Here is a 24547-nt window from a genome sequence, read left to right on the forward strand (position 1 = left end):
GGATGCATGTGTTAAGATAATAAGTGGTCAAAAGTTTCATTTGGTCTGAGACATGCATAAGTCACACTTCCTCGATGGCCTCCTGGCTCCGTTTTAGAGAGCTCTCTTAGTAATACCAACTCCATTTTGATTTTCCTTTCACACATTTTACACAGCCATGATTGGTTAGACAAAAGATCCAGAGGTAGAGGGATAAGCCATTTTTAAAAAAATAAACTTTTGGGCTTCCCTAGTGGCGCAGTGGTTGCGCGTCCGCCTGCCGATGCAGGGGAACCGGGTTCGCGCCCCGGTCTGGGAGGATCCCACATGCCACGGAGCGGCTGGGCCCGTGAGCCATGGCCGCTGAGCCTGCGCGTCCGGAGCCTGTGACGGGAGAGGCCACAACAGAGGGAGGCCCGCATACCACAAAAAATAAATAAATAAATAAATAAATAAACTTTCATTCCAACCTTTAATAGAGATGATTCTATGATACATTTTTTTCCAGAACTAAAAACTCTATCTGTAATTCCAACCTATATTATGTCAAAACGTGAAATCTTGTTAGGTATCCTGAAGATTCCACCCATAAGGAACCTGCATTTTCTGTTTATAAATTTTTGTCATTTTTAATCAAAGTCCACTAAATAATTAACTATTAATTAAGAAGGTCTTGGTATGTGGAATCTGCATTTTTTTTTTTTTTTTTTTTTTTTAGTGAAAGGAATTGCCATTTAAAAGTCAGCTCCAGAGACTAAATAAAGTTAGCAAGATACCCAAGATTGCAGGGGAAGAAATCACCATGAAGGGCGCTCTTTATTATGCAAATACAAGGCACCTATCACTCATGTAGGGGATGACCAGAGCACTCTGTGGCTTGACAAAGGCCATCCTTCCCAGAACCCCTCCACGAATAGTCAGGTGTCTGCGGAGGCGTCAGGGGCATTGGATCTTGCCTCTCTTCCATTTTGAGGGTTAGCATAATTGGAACCTCTGTCATGGATGCAAGTCCGCTGGTAGGAAAGGATATCAAAGGCCCCCAAGAGGGAACTCCCCATTAGGGAAGTCTGGAACAGTGATCTGGTCACCACGCCAGGGAGCAGATTTTGTCCTGGTATAGTGTGTGGCTAAGGCTGGAACCTGACCCCTCCGTAACCCCAAACCACCTTGGCACAGCAGACAGTCTTAGGGGTTGGGAACAGCAGCTGCAGATGTGACTATAGCCTTAGAAATTGCCCTTTTGGGAAGCCAAGATCAATGCACCAGGTACCGAGGTCTCTGCAGCCATCTGAATCACTCACAGCACTGGACAAAAATCTTTTGGATTGTGTGGGACCAGTTTGCAACATTGCCAAAACCAGATCGGAGCGCTAGACCTCCCTGCGTACTAGAGGATTCTTCATTTCACTTTCAGTCAGGCATTTGAAAGCAGAACAACATCCTTGGACTGAAAAATCCCTGAGTTACTTGAGGACAATTGTAAAGTAGCAGCTGAGGCTCCTAGAAAAAGATTGTACTTCTTGCTCATTAGAGGTAGGAAGCTTGAAATGGTTTTAATTTGAAGGAATGAGGTATTCTATCTATCTTCACTTCGATTACACCGATTTTAGCAGCTTTGTTTATTTAAACGAGGCTTAAAGAGGACTCAAATGACATTTCTGCAAATGCCTGGAAAATTTTATTTGGTCAAAAACCAACACTTGTCACCACAGAGTTGGCAAGATTTTTATTTTAAGATGACTGACAATGAAGAACCAAAAAGCTAATTTCTAAAGTTTTTTTATTTTTTTTTTAATCAAGAAAACAAAAGCATCATTTGCTAGACAAATTGAGGTGTTCAAATCATATACTTAGAAGGATACAAAGTTCTGGCTCTTTGTGAGGCTTGAAAATTGGTCCCACACTTCATGTCATTCATCTTTGAGAACTCCCATTTGCAACACATTGGTGAGAATACCCTGTCTTCTGATCAAGCTAAGAGAAGCAATCACTGCAAATGCAGGGAGCCAAATAACCTGCTTCCCTGATCCTGTTGTGGCTAGGACATCTTTTACCTGTGCACTGCCTTTTGCATTATAATAGTAAGACTATATGATGCCAGACCTGTAATTTCAAGAAGCGGAATTATTTTAAGGACCATAGACTAGTCCTTGTATTTCATGTGATGTAAGCTTATCATACCATGTATTCCCTGAATATGGACTTTGGAATCAGTGTGTTCTACTCTTTGCTCTTGCTGTGTGACTTGAGGATAAATAACTTCCCCTGAGCCTCAGTTTCCTCGTCCATATGATGAAGCTGATCATATCTTCTCACGGAACTGTTGCAACCTTTAAGTAAAATAATGCATATGAAAACAAAAGTGCCTGAAGCATGGTAAGTCCTCACTACATGGTTACCAAATGAATTATTGAGAATAGGGGCAGTTGGTTCTGACAATAAATGTCTGTCTGTCTACCTCTCATATGTTTACTATAGTGTATATTGTTGGGGAGGAAGAAAACTTTCCTCTAGGAAACCTTCTAAGTTCTTCTGGCTGGTCTAAGAATTAAATTGACATGAGACAGATTTAACAGGAGAAAATCAAATTTAATTTTAGACATATGAGAATCCCACACACATAAAGAGGCCAGAGACCCCACATGCATGAGAGGGTCAGAGGCAGAAAGTAAAATGAGGACTACATGCCATCCTGAGCTAAGGAATGAGATGGGGGCCTTGGGCTTCCAAGGACAGGAGGATGATAAGAAGAAAAGCAGATGTTTGGTAATTAGATATTTGCCCTACCATATAGATGGGGCCCTTTAGATAAAGCATATCTCCAGTAATAACTCTTTTCTGAGAAAAATTTCCAGTTTAAATTCTTCTAGGTAGTTAAGGGAGGGAGAGTATTTTCTCTTGCACTCACCAGGTCTCAGTTGCCTTTAGCTCAAAATAATCCTCATGCAAAAATGGAACATTTGGGGGACACTCCGTTATGAACCCCTACAACATGTATATAGTGTAGGTTTACCCAACATAGTTTTAACAAATAAAAGTTGCAAAGCTGGAGTCGTATCTCTAGTTTGTTTTGCCAAAAGAGTAGTATGGGATAAAAGACAGGGACAAAGAAAGGGAAACAGGAAAATTGGAAGGAATGGAAGACCTAAGGGATGGGCAAAATAGAGGAAAGGAGTTTTTTTTTAATTACAGAAGAATGTACAGGCAGGAGAAAGAAAGCCAGAAGAACCACAGACTTAAAAGAAGAGGCCAGATCTGGAAGGACTAGGCAGAGGGGGACGGGACAGGAAGCGATCACCTGCGCAGCTTGGGGCTGGAGGTGGGGCAGGGAGTTGGGGGTTGGAGGGCTGTGCTCCGTTGTGGGGCGGGGCCAGAAGAAGCCTAACCCCGTGGGCGGGGCTTCAGGGGCGGAACTTCCTGTCGGAGGCGTTACCAGCCTGACCCTTCTCTCCCTCCGGAAGAGCCCAGCGTTGGATCCGGCTGGTATCCTAGCGAGCCTCAAGCCCTCCAGCCCGAGGTGAGACCTTCCTTCCTGCGATCCGGGGTGTCGTCGGGCGCTGCGGGCGCTGCGGGCGCGGGCGGCTCTCCGGAGTGGTTTGGAGTGGGTGGGCTTGGTCAGCGGTGCAGGGTGGCGCCCAGGGACAGAGGCCGCAGTTGGGGCGCCTTCACCGCTGCGGTTTTGTCCTGAGCCACGGCCGAGTGACACCAGGAACGGTCCCTGCGTGTGTAGCGGTTTCGCCTCCGGGATCTCGCTGAACCTTTGCGGCAGCTTGTGTAGAATAATTCCCTCTTTTTCATTTTACCGATTCCAAAGAAGCTCAGAGAGACCTGGCATACGTCCAGGGGCGTGTAGTCCCGGTGTAAGCCCCTGATCCCGTGCTGTCCGCAGTCCCGCTGCTGGGGACAGGTGGCAGGAAGGTGGCATGGCTCCCGCCGCAGGGAAGGTGGTAACCAGGACAGAAAAAGTTGAAAATGTTTCACGTGTTTGTCTTTGAGAAAGTGAAGGTGAACAAAATGTGTTCCTTTTGGAGATATACTCAAAACTGGTTGGAAAGATAAGGCATGCACACAAATGACCGAAATGTAAGGAAAACATTCCTGAGTGCCCTAAGAGTGATGTACAAAGTTTTATGGGGTCTTCCAGGCTTGGGTGTCCTCTGAGCTTCTCATGGCATGTTCCCTCCTAAGGAATGTCATTCAGACTCAGGACTCAGTTGTTGCCTACTCAGATGCCTTGCATATTTATATCTGCAGGCCATACCTCTCCTCTGAGGTCAGGATCCATACAGTCAGCTGCCTAATTGACATTTCCTTTTGGTTTCACAAAGGTTCCTCATCCTCTACTAATTAAACTTTTGTTCTCCCCACCTCCTACCCAGATCCCAAATTTGACTCTTGTATTGCTCCGTGTTTCAGTAAATGTCACCATTATCCATTCAGTTGCCAAAGTGAGATATCTGGGCATCATTAAACTCTTCCTCTCCCTCATACTACATATCCAATCTATTGCTAAGGGCCCTCAGCTTTACCTCCCAAAGCAAATATCCCCACTGTCTACTCTTCCCTCCACCCTCTAATCCATTCTGTTCAGCAGCCACGATGTAGCGATTCCTCATGGCTCTCAAATCAAAATCTTACCTCTAAGGCCTCACTGGGGATGATCCCTGCCATCCCCCGGCCTCACCCCTCCCCCATTTCTCTTGATCTCTGAGCTGTCACACTTAGGCCTTTCAGTTGCTCTTCCCATACCAGGAGTCCTGCAGTTGAGTTAGTTAATACCTATTCTCTTGTCCATCAAATCTTGGTTGAACCATGTTCTTAGGGAACCCGTATCTGGTACCTAAGACCAGGTCAGAGTTCCCCTGTTACATGCTTCTCATTGCACTTCTGCTTAGCCTTTATTACATTTGTGATGTTGCATGTGGTCTGTGATTTTTTTTTTTTATTAATATCTAGCTACCCACTAGAGAGTAAGTGTGAACTCTGCCTGTTTTTCCTCACTGTGATGCATTGCACAGCATATAGTAGATATTCAGCACATAGCTCTTGAGTGGTTAAACAGATTATGACTTCTGGGTGGAGAATCCCTAGAAGAAAGGGTAGCTTTTCAAATGAGCCTGGAAGAATTGGTAGGAGATATCAGTGCTGTTAGCAGAGGGAGATATGAATGGCTTAAGCAAAGTTTCTGGCTAGAAAGCAGATTCATAGTGAGAACATCTAGTTCTGGTTAAGCCTAGAAGAAAGAAATGGGAGTAAGTAAGAATAAAAAAAAATAAGTTTGGAAACAATTGTTGAAGTGCTCTAAGCAGTTACTCCTATAACTCAAAAAGTGGCTTCCTTTTAAAATTATTTAAATGCTCATATCAAGAAGAAGAAGCAGCTAGCAGAAACAGCTCAAAGTATCTGTCCTTTGTCCTCCCTTCCCTTCCCCTCCCTCTCCTCCCCTCCCCATTCCATGATTGGGATTTCCGACCAATCTTCAAGGTGAAACTCTGTGTAAGTTATTCTCAAATATACAGATGACAAAATTAGGGTTGCTTTATAAATGATCCACATTTTTCTGAGTCTGACAGCTGGAAAAGCTTCACTGTCCTGGGTACAGGTTTTAGAGTGTGGTCAAGCCAGTGGTGAGTTTAGTCTTCTCTTCAGAAGTCAGTGGAAAGCTGGACAGTTCAGAAGACAAAAATGTGTTGTTGTTTTTTTCCTCTTTGAAACTTGGGGAAATTCCTTTTTTACTTTATTGTTATTTTTTTAGTCCTGGAATTTTCTTTCCTCAGAGTGTTATGATAGAAGGAGCAGTGGACTTTAAATTCAGAATTGAGTTCGAATTCTGACTGGGTCATCTGCCTAATAAAACCTTGGGCAAATTATTTATAATCACTGAGCTTTAAGTTCTTCATCTTTACAACCTCATTAAAAATAAATTCACATGTATAAACTACTGAACTACCTGACATTCAATTAGTACATGTGCCTCCTGCTCCTTCCCTTCAAAGCTTCTTTAATTTCTGTCTGTGGTTAGTGGAATGTGCAGATGCCAAAACTGCAGGTACTGAAAAGTGTCTGGGTTCCCTGTGTTCTTTCTCTAATTTTCACTTTATTCTTAACCCAAACATGCACCTGTCTTTTAAGATATTTCTTGTGTCCTTTCTTCTCCATTCCCTAGACCAATGCTGTTTTTTAAAATGTCGTATGGTATGGGCACTTTGGGAGACACTTTTTTTTGTTTGTTTTGCGGTACGCGGGCCTCTCACTGTTGCGGCCTCTCCCGTTGCGGAGCACAGGGTCCGGACGCGCAGGCTCAGCGGCCATGGCTCACGGGCCCAGCCGCTCCGCGGCATGTGGGATCTTCCCGGACCGGGGCACGAACCCGCGTCCCCCTCATCGGCAGGCGGACCCTCAACCACAGCGCCACCAGGGAAGCCCTGGGAGGCACTTTCATAGAATACTTTTTCTTATTAAAATGTTTCTACAATAGAAGTGAAGTAATTTAGATAAAAAGTGTTTCTTAATGGACCTGTGAGTGACTACTGAAAAAAACTGAACTCTAGAATCAGGTAGAGGGTGAATCCTGAATAAAAGTATTTTGCAAATTGAGGTGTTTTTGAGAACTAACTATTCTGTGATTAATATTTTTAGAGATTTGCAACTGCTGTATCTTTGTATGTGTTAAATCTGTTCAGAAGATGGCTGATCCTTGGCAGGAATGCATGGATTATGCAGTAACCCTAGCAAGACAAGCTGGAGAGGTATGAACTGAAATCTTTTCAGCCATGACGTGTTGGATGTGGACAGCGTGTGGTTGCCTTGTTAAACAAAACATGTACTTTGATTAATCTGTATTTGTTTTCATTTTATTAAACTTTAGTGGAGTGATACTTTAATTTTATGTCATTAAACTTTTTGTGATGACAGTTGTGAATCTAAAATAGGATGTAAGATTCTATGATTTTATACCTAGAAGGTATAAAGGATTTATTTTATTTTATTTTATTTACACTGTGGTAAGAAATATTTAAGAATATCATGTAAGACAGATTGAATGTTTCAGACCATTTCTGTATTTCATCTTTTAGTTTGATTTAAAATGACTTATGCTTTTCCTATTTGCTTACCAAAAAATCTTTTTAGATGGCTCGTGAAGCCCTAAAAAATGAAATGAATATTATGATCAAAAGTTCTCCAGTTGATTTGGTAACTGCTACTGACCAAAAAGTTGAAAAAATGCTTATCTCTTCCATAAAGGAAAAGTATCCATCTCACAGGTATTTCTTATTTCAATTTCTTGTGATGAAAATGAAATCTAGGTTGGAGTCAATAGTACTAGACAGAAATTTTGATTTTAGACTCAGTAATTGACTATACTTAATTTAAGCTGAACGGGAATTTATTTGGAGGGTGTTGGGCAGCTCAGGAGCCCTGAGGGCCAGGCTCAGGTGGGAACCAGGGAGGAGGGCAGAGCTGGGTAGGATTGGGTTAGGGTTAGGAGCCATTGCTTCAGATGCTGCTGGTAGCCTCACTCCTGACTGCTCACTTTGGATATCTTTACCCCATTAGCTCAAGATTACAAATCCTGGGCAAGAACATCTGCTAGCTAAACTCAGATTGTTTGCCTAAGCTCACACTTCCAGGGAGCAGTGAACAGGGGCTATTTGGATTCCTTTATAGTAAGAGGAGTGTTTGGATGCTGGGAAGTTGACGTGACAAGTGTCTGGCATAGACAAGATTTTAAAGTTCAGTTTTATTCTCTATATTGCAAACGTTTTTAGGTGCTAAAGTCATGGTAGCTTTAAGGAGTTTGAGAGGAAATACTAAAATCAGGGCTTTCTTTATAGGCACAGAAATATAACCAAAATATTGTCATCATTTTAAGGGTTTAACATTGTCATTCTCTACTTCTTCGTGATCATGCCATTGGCCATTCCTGGTATTTTAGTCACTGAGGAGAAAAAAAATATTTAAAGCTAAATATATGTCTTCTCAATGAAAAGGTTTATAGTCAAGAGAAAAAGAGATACAAGAAAATTATGATAATGATTCTTAGGACTGTTCAGTATTGAATGAAGGACATAAATAAAAAAGAAAGTATCAACTGAAAGAAGAAATCCAGTGAACTCAGACACCATTTACACAATTCACCTGAGATTTACTGTGTAGCGTGTTTTAGGAAAGCATGTAGACACAGTAATTTTGGTGGGTGATTTGCTTTCTCATTGAGTTATTTAACGTTCTGTATATTATCTGTTGCTGTATAGCAAGTTACCCTAAAAACTTAGCAGCTCTAGACAGCAAACATTTATTATCCTAGAGTTTTCTAGGGTCGGGAATATGGTAGTAGCTGTGCTGCATTGTTCTTGCCAGGGTTGCGTAAAGTTATAGTCAAACTGTGGGTCACCTCAGGCTCAACTGGGGCTGAAGGGTCCATTCATTTATGTGATTGTTGGTGTCTTCAGTTCCTCATGGGTTGTCTGCGGCAGCTCCCCTCAGTTCCTTACCATCTGGGCCTCTCCACAGAGCAGCTGATAACATGGTGGCCAGCTTCCCCCAGAGTGACAGAGGGAAGGGGAGGGAGGAAGAAATAGAGTGAATAAGATGGAAACCTCAGTGCCATTTTGTGAACGAGTCTTCCAAGTTGCACGTTGTCACTTCCACTTTGTTCTGTTGGTTAGAAACGAGTCACTAAGTCCAAATCCACACTCAAGGCAAAGGGTGTTAGGCTCTGCCTCTTGAAGAGAGGAGTATGAGAGAATCTGTGGACTTATTTTTAAAACCTCCACATTTCCTTAGTAAGTTCTCGTCTGCAACAAATTCCCTTTTCAGCATGTGTGCCTTCACTTATCCTGGCATTACATTTGAGAATTTCAGATTCTGTTATTTTTCACATGACTTGGTTCTGGGGGAAGTAAAGCTTTCTCACTTTCATCAGTCTGCAGGAAAAACAATAGAAAAGTATAGTGTATGGACTTTTGTTATGTTTTATAGTAGACCCTGGGTAGCTTAAGGTTTGAAAATTGTTGAAAGCAATGTAAAGATTCAGAGTTTGTCGTTTTTGTTTTTAGTTTCATTGGTGAGGAATCTGTGGCAGCTGGGGAAAAAAGCATTTTAACTGACAGCCCTACGTGGATCATTGACCCTATTGATGGAACAACTAACTTTGTACATGGGTATGTTTTAAAAATTTTAATATTGTAATTGCTGTTTGTGTATTAACTGAACGGACTGTTGGTTATTTTGTTCACAAACATATATACTTTAGAGAATTGTGTAAATTGTAGAGTAGTTTGTAAGTGTATTATGCATAATTTTCATCAGCTATGGAAGAGGTGATGAACTATTAATGTTGTAGACTTGTCTTGTGCAGGGAAGTGCCCTGTTCACCATTCTTTTTCTCACTGTTGAAACCACATAAAAATGTATGCAAGCAACATTGCTGCTTTGAGATCAATTAAGGAAATAGCTAACTCAATACTGGAGTGTTGTCTATATAGAACGGGTTCAATCCAGGAGAAAAAAACTGTTAAATGAGCAAGTTGCTTAATCTTTCTAAGCCTCAGTTTTTTTTTTCATTCTATAAAATGGGCACATTAATGGTACCTGCCTCATAGAATTGCTTGTTGATGGGACTCAATGAGTTGTACATGTATATAAGAACTACTCTAGTGCCTGGCACAAAGTAAGTATATAACTCAGGATATTTAGAAGAAAGCCTGATGGAATTGCCAGTGAGAGTTCAAATGAGTTGCCTAGTTTGGTGGGATGACACAAAGTTGTTATATTTGAAGTTACCACGTAGCTGTATGTATCTTTACTAATAGAATTGTTAAAGCCATAAAGCTAAGATGTAGAATCGATATGTGATGGAATGTTAGTGTGGAAAGATGCTCATAATATTATATAACATAGAGAAGATTATAGTATAGTGTATAGTATGATCCCATTTTTGTTAAAATTAAAACTGTATTCATGGAATTCTACATTTAAATGGTATGAAATGGCATACAGTGCCAAGTGGCCTTCCCACTTCTGACCCCAGCTTCTCAGGACCCATCTCTGGAGGTGACCATTGTTATCAGCTTTTGTGAATCCTTTCAGAGATGTCTCATGCCTGTAGAAGCATCCCGCATGTATGCATCTGTATATTCTACCCTCCCCATCCCCTACGATTTACACAAAGGGTTGCATACTGTACACACAGTTCTGGGGGAGGAGGGATAAGACTGTTCATATGAAAAAATTTGTAAGCAGTTTTATTATGAAAAAACATGTTTGTTGAAAATAAGTTCTATTTTGATAAATTTATGTGTGTGTGTGTTTTTTTTTTAAAGATTTCCTTTTGTAGCTGTTTCAATTGGCTTTGTTGTAAATAAAAAGGTATGTTGTTTAAATTTATCGTTGATAAAATGTCTTGCTCTCATTTTCTGAGAAAGAGTAAATGTGTCTCCATAATAAATTTAGGTTTGTCTCTATTCAATGTATCTAGCTGCATTGTTTTGAAATAAACTCCAGAACTGTTACACTTGTCATGATACTTTTTCCACTGAAGAAAATGTAATGTTTTCTGGGAAGATTTTATAAGGAAAAAACACACACAAGTAGCTGAAATATGATTCAGTATTTAATCACCATTATATATATGATAGAGTCAGATAAGATAGGTGTTGATGTAGTGTCTAAAATGCTTAATGGAAGAGGTGCGCTTTGAGCTAGGAATGCTTTAGTAGGCATTGTGAAGGGAAACACCAGGAAGTGGTAGGGGCCAAGCATGGTTAGAAAATGCAGACTATGTTCAGGAACCTGAACACTTGCTGTATCTAAAGTCCAGTAGAGTACAATCTCTACCTGTTGCATTTCCGTGCTGTTTGGGTATTTGATTGATCAAAACACGAATGATGTTTACTAACATCTTACATAACTGTCTTCAAGGAGCTTGCGATATATTTGATCAGCATGTACACAAGAGTTAAGAAATCTCTGAAAATAAAAAGACAGATTAGTGCAAATGAAATCTTAGGCACAGGATTGTGTTAATCAGTGAGAACATTCAAAGGGAGATAGGTGAGCATTTCTCATTTAATCAGCCCTGGGCTGTTGAACTCCCAGTTCAGTGCAAAAGTTACATGTGTGAACAGATAAAGGTAATATGTGGTGGAACTGTGAAAAAAAAAATACTCTGAGAACATGAAGAGGGTATAACCAATTCTGCCAAGAGTAGTTTGGGGAAATCTTCATACTACATGGAAGGGGTCTTAGAATTTGGTCATGTGAGTTGGGTCATAGCAAATTAGGGGTTTGCCAGATAAAGAAGAAAAGGAAAGCATTTTAATCAGAAAGAACAGTTTGGAGAAGAGCATGATGTGTGTGGGGAACGGTGAGGTGTCCATTGTGAGCAAAACTCTGGAAATGGCAGGAGCAGAACCAATGAGGTGAGTTAGTTGTGGTCTTGCCATGAGGCACTGTGGCCTGTCCATGTCAGAACATTTAGATTTTGTTTTTAGGTGGTAGGAAACCAGTAGAGGTTTTTAAGTGCAGAGTGACAGATAATTCCAGCAACGTAGAGGTCACACCAGAGGGGCAGGTGATTCTGAACTCAGATGGAGGTGGGGAGAATGGCTGAGGAAATGCCAAAAATCAGGAAGTGTTTTCAAGATAAAGTTGGAAGGAAGTGACTAATGGGGAAGGAATGAGGCGTGAGTGATCAGGTAGTGAGTGAGTCTGACGTCCTCAATTGAGGTTTCTGCAAGCCTAGGTTCTGAAGCACAGCTACTGACCTGTGAAGATGGGGTTGGTGGGAGCCACAGTTAGAGAGGTAGTTGAATTTGTGGGCTGGAAAGAACAAACCTGTAATAATCGAGAGAGCTAAAAGGGAAATGGAAGAAAAGGAAGAATGAAAAACTCTGGGGAACACAACTTTTAGGGGTTAGGCAGAGAAGAAGGTCATAAGAAAATGTGACACCAAGACAGATCAGTGAGTGTAGTAGGAGGACTAGGAGAATACTGCCAGGAACACGGAGTTTGGGATTAACTGATGATGGTCAGCAGTCTCCAAATCTTCAGAGGAGGCATTTGGTCAGCAAGAGTGCATTGATGATCTCTTTGCAAGGAGTTTCAGGAGATGCGTGATCAGGGAAGAAGCCAAATTGTAATGTAGTAAGAGAATGGGAGATGCAAAGTCTAGACCAGTCTTTGGCAGTGAAGAGAAAAGGAGAAGGTAATGTTCTGAAGGTTTTGTGAGGGAGGAAGAAATTTGGCGAGAAGTACCGGAATGAAAGTCCAAGAGAGGAGGGATCAGTTGATGGAGCAGTTTTTCAGAGAAGTATAACACAGGAGGAAGGATTCACCCTAGAAACCAGGAACGATCTGTCTTCATCTGAGGCAGGAAGGAGAGAGGTCAAGGTGGGTGCCCTTAAATTTAGAAATGGATGAGACAGGAGTCAAGTGTTTAGGTCTGATGACTTCTTTCCTCTGACTAAGCTGGGAATTAGCATTTTAAATATCCCACGGTTTAGCCATTTGAAAACATTATTAGTATACCAGATTTTCTTGTTACTTTCTTAGCAAAAGTATGGATAAAATGCGAAAGAATACTCAGGTTTGGTAAAGGAAACTTGTTTTCCTTCTGCAGATGGAATTTGGAATTGTATACAGTTGCATGGAGGATAAGATGTATACTGGCCGGAAAGGAAAAGGTGCCTTTTGTAATGGTCAAAAACTACAGGTTTCACGCCAAGAAGGTAGGTTTATCCTCTAATTTTTGGTGTGATTGATATTATGTATTCGTATGCTATTGTTTTTGAATGTTAACCTGTGGAGCTCTCCAAGTGTTAACTGATTCATAAATTGTGTCTGTTTTCTCTGTACTTTTTAATTGTGACCGCGATTTTGGATGTGGCAGTGGAAGCAGGGGATGCAAGTGCAACGGAGCAGAAGACATTTGAGGCTTGTGTTTTGTCAGGGGCTGGGGAGGAAGATGAGTAAGAATGACTCTGCCCTCATGGCGTTCATGTTTTATTGCTTCAGCCACTGCATCTGAAATTCTTTGTAGAATTCCTTCGTTCTGATGCCATTGGGCCCAGTTATTAGTAAATTGAGGGGGAAAAGGCACTTCAAGTAGGGAATCATTAAAAATGAGGCATAAAACTATTATATATAGGATGCATAAACAACCAAGTTCTACTGTAGAGCACAGGGAACTATATTCAGTATCCTGTGATAAGCCATAATGGAAAAGAATATGAAAAAGAATACATATATATGTATAACTGAGTCACTTTGCTGTATAGCAGAAACTAACCCAACATTCAGTTATACATATATATATTCTTTTTCATATTCTCTTCCATTATGCTTTATCACAAGATATTGAATATAGTTCCCTGTGCTGTACAGTAAGCCTTGTTGTTTATGCATTCTATATATAATAGTTTGCATCTGCTAGTCCCAAACTCCCAATCCTTCCATCCCCCTTGGCAACCACAAGTCTATTCTCTATATCTGAGTCTGTTTCTGTTTTGTAGATATGTTCATTTGCGTCATATTTTAGATTCCACTTATAAGTGATATCATGTGGTATCTTTCTCTTTCTGATTTACTTCGCTTAGTATCATAATCTCTAGGTCCATCCATGTAGCCGCAAATGGCATTATTTCATTCTTTTTTATGGCTGAGTAATATTCCATTGTATGTATATACCACATCTTCTTTATCCATTAATCTGTTGATGGACATTTAGGTTGTTTCCACGTCTTGGCTATTGTAAATAGTGCTGCCATGAACATAGGGATGCATGTATCTTTTCAAATTATAGTTTTAACTGGATATATGCCCAGGAGTGAGATTGCTGGATCATACAGCAACTCCATTTTTAGTTTTTTGAGGAACCTCCATACTGTTTTCCATAATGGCTTCACCACTTTACATTCCTGCCAACAGTGCTACCATTTAATTTTAATTTTTGTCTTGTTTCAAATCTATATATAAATTATTTAATTACTAAATTCCACTTTAAAAAAAATATGTAAGGTGTTTGCTCATTTCCCACTAAATGTATCATGCATGCAGGCAGATTGGTTATATTCTGTACTTTTGGGGGGATGGTCTAAGGAGCTAGACTCTTTCTGTTGATTATAAAAATGATGATAAAATAACTAAAAGAGATAATAAATTGATAAGTATTTTAATATTTAAAGCCTTAGAAAGAAACAAATATGGTACAACTAGGAAGAGGAATAAAAATGTCCAATTTGTTCTGAGTTACAAGTGTCAAATTTTTTATCAGAATTCTTATTAATAAACTCTAATGATTATTTAAAACATTTTCTTTTAGATGTTACCAAATCACTCTTGGTAACAGAGTTGGGCTCTTCCAGAACACCAGAGACTGTGAGAATTATTCTTTCTAATATGGAAAGGCTTCTTTGCCTTCCCATCCATGGGTAAGCTCTTTTCACTTTCTCCCTAAAGTTGAACATTCTATGTTAACATTATAGATAACTTGACATTCTAAGGAATGAATTTTTCTTTAGAAATGAAATTTTTAATTAATAGACATGGGATCAGTACCGTAATTCTAATTTATAATGTAATTTTTAAAACTCTTTCAAATTTAACAAAATTTTCAGAAATAAAAAACTACAAGAAACAGTAGTATACAGTTTATCCAGATTCACCTATTGTTAACATTGTACCCCATTTGCTTTATCATTTTATCATTCCTTCTTTTCTCTGTCTCTGTCTCTCTCTCTCTGTGTATGTGTGTGTGTGTGTGTTTTGTGTAAATATACTCCTTTTTTTCCCTGAACTATTTCATGGTAAATTATTTACATCATGGCTCTTTACCCCTAAATACTTCAGTTTGTTATTTCCTAAGAATAAGGATACTCTCTTCCATAACCACAGTACAATTATTGACTTCATGAATTTGCTCTTTATCTAGTCTACCATCCATACATATATAGCTTTGTCAGTTGATCTAATAATGTCTTTTATAGCATTTTTCTTCCTCCAGTGCCAGATTCAGTCTAGGGTCAGTATTATGTTTAGTTGCCATGTCTCTTTTGCCACCTTTAATCCAGAACATTTCCACAGCCTAAGTAATTACCCACTTCCTCTAAGTTTTCAAGTGATTTGCATAAAGGTATACAAGGTAGAATCTTATAGTTTATTTCTGGCCTCTCTGTATCAGTAATTATTTCCCCCTTATCATTTCTTATTTTTTAATTTGTGCTTTCTTCTTTGTAAAAAATCTTGATTAAGTTACTTGGTGGTTTGTCTATTTTATGTTTTTTCAAAGAACCAGGATTTTGCTTATTAATCTGGTCTACTGTTTTTCTCCTCTGCTTTATTATTTTCATCATTGTGCTTTCTTTTTGTTCATTTTGTTGTTTCCTTTTTTTTCCTTTTTAAGTAGAGAATTTATTTTTATGCTTTGATTTTTATTGATGTAAGTATTTAGGCTATGAATTTTTATCTGATTACTGCTTTAAATGTATCCCATAGATTCTGATGTGTTTTCATTGCAATTATTTTTCACAAAATTTGTTACTTCTGTTTGTATTTCCCTTTTCACCCAAGAGTTGTGTTCTTAAATTTCCATGAGGAAATGACTTTTTTTGCTTTTTTAATTTCATTTTTAATTTGTACTTTTATTACATTGTTATAAATATATATTATGGAACTTTATGTTTGCTTTGTGCCCAGTATATGATCAATTTTTGTGGAACTTCCATATGCACTGAAAAAAAAGTACATTCTGTATTGTACTTTGATGTTTGGACTTGAAATCTACTTTGACATCAGAATTGTGCCTGGTAAATCTTTGTCCACTCTTATTTTTAGTCCTTTTGAATCACTGAGTTTTAAGTGTATCTCCTGAATACAGCATAGAGTGGAGTTTTGCTTTATAATCAATTTGAAAATCTTTTTTCTTTTAATAAAAAAGTTAGGCTTATTCATTTATTGATATGACCGTTTTGTTTGGTCTCAATTCCGTTGTATTATCTTACATTGTAATTACTTTGTATATTATGTTATAGTTACTGTATTTATTTGGTGTATCCTCTCTGCTCTTTTTCTTTTTAGAAATAGAAATTTATGAAAGGTTCAATTTTATTCTAGTGGGTTTCTTTTATATTAAAACTCTTTATAATGCTCTTAATATTCTCTTTTCTTACTTGACCATTTACTCTCTGTAAAAACTCCAGAACGTTTTGGCTTCTGCCTGTTACCTATATAACATTCAGTGATTTTACTCTACTTTCCCCTTTTTCTCTCCCTTTTCATCCAGTTTTTTAAGTTGCATTCTTTCTACTTTGTCAGACGTATTATTATTACATATTCTTTCACCCACGGTCCCATCCTGTGGTCTTAGTTTTTGACTTTATAAAATGCTCACAGTCCTTCCATGACGTTTTCCTGGTGTCAAAAGTTCATAAATAACAGAATTAAAACCAGTGAATCACTGAAGTATAATTAGTAAAAGTTTATTGTGCACACACCAAAAAGACAGTTTGCAAACCAGGAACACCCTGACCAAAACATGAAATGAGGCTCAGGCATATATTGTTATAAAGCAGCTTATAACGTGAGAAAGCAGTGACTATTTATTCTTCACAGTGATTGGCTATAATAGAATTTTTTTAAATGATAGGGAATTGATTAGTGGTTACCTCATATCAACCTTGAGAAAGAACTTAAGTTTTGCTTGTCATTTCCAGAAGCATAAGCAAGAAATGACCCAGGTTGAGTTAGTTTTGCAAAATATGCTAAATTAAGCTTTGTTTGCATGACTAAACTGGTTTTGTCTGCTCAGGGAATTTTCAAGACTGGTCTCTGTTTGTTTTTGATTTAACACCAATCACCTTTAGATTAGATGAAGCTCATCTCTTAGTAGATTCCTTGAGAAGGGCACATACACACAATATTCCATGAGATCTGGCACATTCCAAACTGTTTTTCTGCGGTCTTGAAACGTGAAGGACAGCTTGGCTGGATAGAACATCCTTAGTGAGAGAGAGTATAAAGTACATTTCTTTTCTTTTTTTTTTAAGAAATTTATTATTTATTTATTTTTTGCTTCGTGGGCTTTCTCTAGCTGTGGTGACTGGGGGCTACTCTTCATTGCGGTGCGTGAGCTTCTCACTGTGGTGGCTTCTCTTGTTGCAGAGCACGGGCTCTAGGCGCACGGGCTTCAGTAGTTGTGGCACGTGCGCTCTAGAGCGCAGGCTCAGTAGTTGTGGTACACGGGCTTAGTTGCTCCAAGGTATGTGGATCTTCCCGGACCATGGATTGAACCCATGTCCCCCACGTTGGCAGATGGATTCTTAACTACTGCGCCACCAGGGAAGTCCTGAAGTACATTTCTTAAAAATGCTATTACATGGCTTCCCTGGTGGCACAGTGGTTAAGAATCTGCCTGCCAATGCAGGGGACATGGGTTTGAGCCCTGATCCAGGAAGATCCCACATGCTGTGGAGCAACTAAGCCCGTGTGCCACAACTACTGAAGCCCGCGTGCCTGGAGCCCCTGTTCCGCAACAAGAGAAGCCACCGCAATGAGAAGCCTGCGCACCGCAATGAAGAGTAGCCCCCGCTCGCTGCAACTAGAGAAAACCCATGCGCAACAACGAAGTCCCAACACAGCCAAAACTAAAATAAGTAAATAAATTAAAAACCCAAATTAAAAAATAAAATGCTGTTATACTGTTGCCTTGCTTTGTATGTTATGAGAAATCTGATGCCAATTTAATCTTCTTGGCTTTTAAATTATTTCATGTTTTACTTGGAGGCTCTGAGAAAATTTTTTTTCTTTTAATCTTCCATGGCTGACACTTTTATAAGGGTATATCTTGGAATTGCTCATTCTGGGATGTTTTCTCCCTATAACAGGTAGATTCATTTCTATTTTTTTTTTTTTCTGGAAAGTTTTCTTGAGTTTTAGTTTTAAATATTAGTTCACTTCTGCTGTTTTCATTTTCTTCTTCAGAGACACCAGCAGGAACATTAAATCTTCTTTGTTTCTTCCCTTTCAGTCACTTTCTTTTACTTCTTTCATCGCTTTTCCTCACTGCCCTTTATTAAGTTTTCATTTGCATCTGTTCTCTTTAGGGGACCTTGCGATTTAGTCTTCATTCCTGATAGAATTTTGTCTTTTGTCTCCCACTTCTTTTCTGAGTTCAGTCATCTCTTGTTTTATTTTTTCCTTGTTTTATTTTGTTTTGTTCATTTCTGTGCTTAATTTTTTGCAGAGACACTTTATGAGTCAAAAAAACCCCAAACACTTTCATTAGCAATGTCTGATGTTTCACAGTAGATTTGTGTGGATGTGTCTACTTTTTCTATTTCTGTTCACTTTGCGATCTGGGTTCCTGGTTTCAGAGCTCCTTATCCTGTCAGGTCTACCCTTCTGTGTAGGTTCTGTCATGAATTTCTGTTAAGTGGTGGTGGGAGGTGAGAATTGGCATGTCTTGTTTCTCTTTCATTTCTCAGGATCTTTAATTTTTTCACTCTTAGCTCCTGCTTTTCCTTCACTTTGTCCCAAGAGATACCACCTCTTTTTATTTTAAATTGAAGTATAATTACGTATTAATTATAAATGACATTTATGAGGCAAAGTAAATCATTATGGGTCAATTTCCTTTGTGTAATTTTTTGGGATTTGTTTAATGAAATGCACTGTATTTGTTTACTTTAATGATGTTTTCTGGTATCATGCTTTAGGGAATAATTTCTTCATAAATATAGCTACTATTTTTTGAGGCTCTTTTATATGCTAGGCCCTCTGCTAGGTGCTTTATGTCTGTTGTTTCTAATCATTGCAGCCATAGCCAAGGTAAGTTGGTATCTCCATTTTGATGACAATAAAGCTAAAACTTGAAGAAGAAACTTTTTCAAAATTACAGTTTTTAAGCAACTGAGTAGGGGAGCAAACTCAAATCTTTGTGATTCTGAAGATAGTCTTTTTTACTCTATACCATCCTAGCTGTATAGGAGGATCAGACTAACATAGAATTCAGGACACATATGCAAAATCTAGACCACAGCCTCAATTATTTGGTAATTAATAATATTTAGTAATATTTATCCATAAAAGAATATGCTTTCTGATCAAAAGACCTCTTGACTGAGAGCCACTGATACACATCAAAAGTAGACAGAAGCATAGCCTATATGCTGTGCTTGAAGAACAATGCCTATAGCATTGTTCTTCCAGCCTAGGGTTCTATGTTTGAATAGAACACCAAGAGATAATTTGTGAACTATCTTGGTATTTTCTTTCTATGACATGAGATATGAACTATCACATACCCTTGAGAAAAGGAGGAAAATACACCATTATTTATAAACTAAAAAACGCCACTAAAGCTAATTTGGGTTTATATATTTGGAAAGCAGTCAAACACCTATGGAAGTTTATTGAGGTTGCTAGTTCTTTCTTAAATTTGATATATAGTAAGAATATAAGCAGTAAAATGTATTTGAAATCAAGGGCATCATGTAATTCTGATCCTTTTTTGAAAAAAAATAATTGCTTTGGCATGAAGGATGTACTCAGGTGCAGTACTTTTTTTATTTTTAAGGAACAAAACAAATACCACATTAGTCATCAATTTCCCATTATTTCTTTTTTTTTAATTTTAATTTTATTGGGGTATAGTTAATTTATAATGTTTTGTTAGTTCAGGTGTACAGCAAAGTGATTCAGTTATACATATATTCATCCTTTTTTAGATTCTTTTCTCATATAGGTTATCCCAGAATATTGAGTAGAGTTTCCTGTGCTATACAGTAGGTCCTTGTTGGTTATCTGTTTTACATATAGTAGTGTGTGTATGTTCATCCCAGTGTGTGTATGTTCATCCCAAGCTCCTGATTTATCCTTCCCCCTTGTGTCTCCCCTTTGGTAACCATGGCTTGTTTTCTATATCTGTAAGTCTGTTTCTGTTTTATAAGTAAGTTCATTTGTTTCATTTTTAAAAATTAGATTCCACATATCATATGATATCACTCATGTGGAATCCCCTTATTTCTTTAAAAATAAATGGTGAAGGAACTCAGTGAACAGACCTGACTGCTTTATTTTCAGAGGTTTAAACAACTAAAAGAGAAGCTTGAGTAAAACCCATTTGAAAGTAGTAACTTACAGACATGATGACCTCTTTTTCTTAAACATTTCAGTGTGTATATTTTTGATAAAAGGGACATTCTTTAACATAACCACAACTAACTAAAATCAGGAAATTAAGTTTGATACATTATCTAATATAGTGACTTAATTCATATTTTGAAAGAATTCTAATCCAAGATCCAATCCAGGATCATACACTGCATTTAGGTGCCATTTCTCATCAATTTCTTTTAATCTAGATCAGTTGCTTAGTCTATCTTTTATGACCTTGACATTTTTGAAAAACGTAGGGTAATTATTTTATAGTATATGCCTTTTGATTTGAATTTGTTGGGTTTCCTCATGATTAGATTTGGGCTATGCATTTTGGGCAGGAATGCTACAGAAGTACTGTTATTTCCTTCTCAGTGCATTATATCAGGAGGCACATGGTACCTTTTTGTCCCATTATTGAATATTAACTTTGATCACTTGGTAATGATCTTGCTGTCTTTCCCATTGTAATTATTGTGTATCTTATAGTGAGATACTTTGATATGTAAATATCATTCATCCACTCATTTTAGTATTTATTGATGATTCTTTCCTGAATCAGTTATTATTATACTGGCTAATAAAGTAATGTCTGTACTTACCTTAACTTGATATATTTCCAAGGAAAAGCTACTGTGAGAAGGCAAACCTGAAATAATCTTTCCAGGCAGGCCTAGATCTAAGCAGAGCCCACCAGTGCTGTTATCTCTTTGGTCACGTGTACTGATGCCCATGCCATTGGGGATGACCGGGAGTACCTTTTCACCCTTCTATAAACTACTTGTATTGTGGGGCTATTGTCCCTGGGTTTAGACCACAATGAATATACATGCATGCCATGATAGTAGAATTATAGCATTTTTTCAGTTTTTTTCCCCAAAATATCCTTGTTTTAAAGTTTATATTATAAACGATTGCTTCATAAGGATTAGTTTTGTCATTTATATAGTGCATCATGACTGTTGCATCAGTCAACACTTAAAAGAAACTGAAGTTAAGGAGGAATGCCTTATTTGAAATAATTTCTTTTTCTGTCTTATTTTTAAAATGTTATTTGTTAGGATCCGAGGTGTTGGAACAGCAGCTCTTAATATGTGCCTTGTGGCAGCTGGAGTTGCAGATGCATATTATGAAATGGGAATTCACTGCTGGGATGTAGCAGGTGCTGGCATTATTGTAACTGAAGCTGGTGGAGTACTCTTGGATGTAACAGGTAAAATTATGGGACAGTAAAGCATTTTTCTTTCCATATCTGTTGGACCTTCCTCTATATATGGCTTTTTTCCTTTAATGTTTGTTACATGTTATACCTCAGCTCTTAAGGCAAAAAAAGCCATGTAATTTTCTACACAATCAAAATAACAAACATTGGGAGATAGAGGCAAGGATAAGAAGCTAATGGTAGCATGGGATTAATAATGATAAATGGCTTAGCCTCTTCAAATATGAGTATCAGGAACTCTTGAGAGGCTATAGAAAAAGTCTAGAAGGTCACTGAATCTGAGAATTGTACCAAGAGTTCTTTGAATGGTGACCGTGTTGGTGGTTGAACATGGACTTCCTCCACCATCACTTTGTACCTTGAGCCTAGAGGGGCTACATATTTCCTCTGCGCTGGTGGTGAGATTTTTAAAAGTAAGAGTGAACCTGGGTTAAAATAATTCATCAGTGGCCTGGGAGAAAGGCAGCAAAATATTAAGGAAATGGGAAGGAGAGTGGTGTGAAAACGCATGGGAGTCAGATTTTCTGTCCATAGATTCCCAAACATTAAAGAGGTAATAAGAGTAATAAAAAGAAGAAATAGAACACACAAAAGGTGAAACAGAGAAAAGGTGACATTTTCCAGACTAGTGTGATTGAGATACCAGTTCCCTCCATAACTGGTATTTACTAAAAGAAGGTGCTTAGAAACTCATTTATGTATCATCAAAGCTTAAACATTATGGTTATGTGACAGCATAGATCTTTTTAAAGATAGTCAAAAGTATTAAAATGTTATGATTGACCATAGTACATATTGCTATGCAAGTTTTATAGGAATTATTTTTGTACAGGATATAACCATGTTCCATATCTGATTTTAGGTGGACCATTTGATTTGATGTCGCGAAGAATAATTGCTTCAAGCAATAAGACATTAGGAGAAAGGATAGCCAAAGAAATTCAGATAATACCTCTTCAAAGAGATGATGAAGATTAATTCTAACAGCTGCACACATTCAGTCACAGTTGCATCTCTCCAGGTTTGCGGATGGTGTTGCAAAATTCAGGACATCTGTTTCACTTGAATAATGTGGTTGGTTTAAATTGTCTTCAATGTCCAGATTAAAAATTGCAGCTTGTTCTGTATTTTACTAAGAGTAGGTATGCAAGAATGGCTGAAATGTTTGTTTCATTGTTTTAAACATTTTTGCATGTTAAGAATGTACTTTGGGAAAAATATGCAGGCAGTTGATGAGACAGTATCACATCAACTGAGATAGTCAATTAGCAATTTAGGGTTTCTAAGTATTTATGAGCCTCTGAAATTTTGACTTAACTATTTATGTGCATATGCATTCTTAATTAGAAAGTTAACTTTTTGGAGGAAAAGTTTTTTTCTTTACTTCCAAAAGCCATACTTAACTAAATTTGTAAGAAGTATATAATGAGTACTTCCTAGACCAAGGCTTCTTTCCTTGCAGAGAACCTTGTTTTATTAATCAGTGTAGCACCAAACATGGTACCTGTTAAATAGTAGGCAATCCAAAAATAAGCATTGAAAGAATGAATATTTTAACGGTAGCAGTTCCTAGTTGCTACATAAAGTAATGAGCTCATCATTCTGTAATTTTACTTCAGGTTTGGAAGTAGAAATTATCTAGTCATCCTTTTTATATTTCACATTACCATTCCTTTTAACATTTCACATTACCATGCCATTTCAATTAACTGTACCTATTCCTCCTGATACATTTCAATTACTGTACCTCCTGATATCATTTGTTATTGTGGGCATTTCTGCAGTTTATATGTTTTTCAAAACACTGCACTGCAGTATTTGTTTGGATTTCTTTAAAGTCCATATGTAAAACAGAAGAAACAGTTTCAGAAAAGCACTTTCATCAGGTATCTGATGTAACTAGATACTGTATGACACTTTACTAGACTCAAAATTCATGTTTTCAAGATGATCTGGCTGAGCACAGGAACCTGGCAGATACACTGCATTGTTAATATTGAACTATTTCTTTCTTCCCAATCTCCTTATTTACCTTTGTTGATTCTATTCAGCCTTTAAATATTTCTTAATAGTCTTTGGCTTCTCAAACTCAAAAAGAAAATTGTTCTGGTTCATAGATATTTTTAAAAGAATAACTTGCTGCTTAGCCTTGTCCTTTGACACATGAACAGTATTAAGTTTTATTATAGGCTCATGTGAACCTTATATGTGATGAAAGGAGAAGTGCTTCTATAAAGTTTTCAAGACAGGATTGTTTTTTTTTTTTAAATTGTCGTGCACATTAATACATTAAATATCTATGAACCTAAGATTTGAGTATTATAATTACTGTATTTGTACTGTTGGTAACATGCATCTCATACTGTATTATTCTAAGACAGGTTGTTTTGCAATTAAATATATTGTGGTTAAGAATATGATCATGAATAAAATTTTAAATAAAAAGTATATGTTATAGTCAGGGTTTATAGTCTTCCCAAATGTGTACACACACACACACACACACACACACACACACACACACACACAAAATATACACACTTGAACAGCCCTCCTTTTTAAAATAAAAAATGAGCTCATTCTATCACGTACTTATGTATGAAGTGTTTTTTGTATTCAGTTTGAATTACTAGCTATTCCTAGGAAAGGTTTACAATGTCTGGGTCAGTAGTTTGCCTGTGATATATATCATTTTGACCCAGTTGTCCTTCATTTCAAGATCTAATCTAGAGCCTAAGATACAATGTTTAAAGAAAGAAAAAATAATCATTTCAAATTGTTTCCATTTGCTTCAAGTTCATAACCCCCTATCTTTACCCTGCCTCATTTGGAAAAATTAATTCTTTTGTTATCCAATTAATACATACACATAGTTCAAAATTTCAAATAATACACAGAGCTCAGAAGGAAAAGCGACATTTTCCTCTCCCATTCCACCTCACCCCTAAGTTGATCTCCCCAAACTCTTTAAGTAGTTTCTTTTGGTATTTACCTCCATCTTAAAAAAAAAAAAAAGATAAAACATATTCTGTTACATCTTTCTTTATTTATTGACTTTATTATCTATTAACTTGCTATTATGGAAGAGGAGGATTTTGTACTCTTAACTCCATGAATTACTTTTAGCTCCTCCTTTCTATTCTTCTAGTATAATGATATCTATTATTTGTTGTTGTTGTTGTTAAATTTATA

The 24547-nt window shown here is 37.6% G+C and overlaps 1 protein-coding gene across 1 annotated transcript; it reads left to right on the forward strand.

The window, feature by feature from the left end:
- Positions 1 to 3413: 3413 nt before the first annotated feature.
- IMPA1 (inositol monophosphatase 1) lies at positions 3414 to 24321 on the forward strand. The gene is made up of 9 exons (XM_007125351.4): positions 3414 to 3496; positions 6619 to 6728; positions 7111 to 7244; positions 9039 to 9143; positions 10305 to 10350; positions 12602 to 12710; positions 14303 to 14411; positions 21195 to 21346; positions 22218 to 24321. The coding sequence occupies exons 2-9, from the start codon at positions 6666 to 6668 to the stop codon at positions 22331 to 22333; spliced, it is 834 nt and encodes a 277-aa protein (XP_007125413.1). The 5' UTR covers positions 3414 to 3496; positions 6619 to 6665; the 3' UTR covers positions 22334 to 24321.
- Positions 24322 to 24547: the final 226 nt, after the last annotated feature.

The sequence above is a fragment of the Physeter macrocephalus genome, chromosome 15 (genome assembly GCF_002837175.3).
Source record: "Physeter macrocephalus isolate SW-GA chromosome 15, ASM283717v5, whole genome shotgun sequence".
Classification (NCBI taxonomy): domain Eukaryota; kingdom Metazoa; phylum Chordata; class Mammalia; order Artiodactyla; family Physeteridae; genus Physeter; species Physeter macrocephalus.

Excerpts from the sequence above, each read along its gene's own strand:
- IMPA1 (XM_007125351.4), top strand. The coding sequence starts at position 6,666 with ATGGCTGATCCTTGGCAGGAATGCATGGATTATGCAGTAACCCTAGCA. Across the intron at positions 9,144-10,304 it reads ACAACTAACTTTGTACATGG|ATTTCCTTTTGTAGCTGTTT; the intron begins GTATGTTTTAAA and ends TTTTTTTTAAAG. Across the intron at positions 21,347-22,217 it reads AGTACTCTTGGATGTAACAG|GTGGACCATTTGATTTGATG; the intron begins GTAAAATTATGG and ends ATCTGATTTTAG.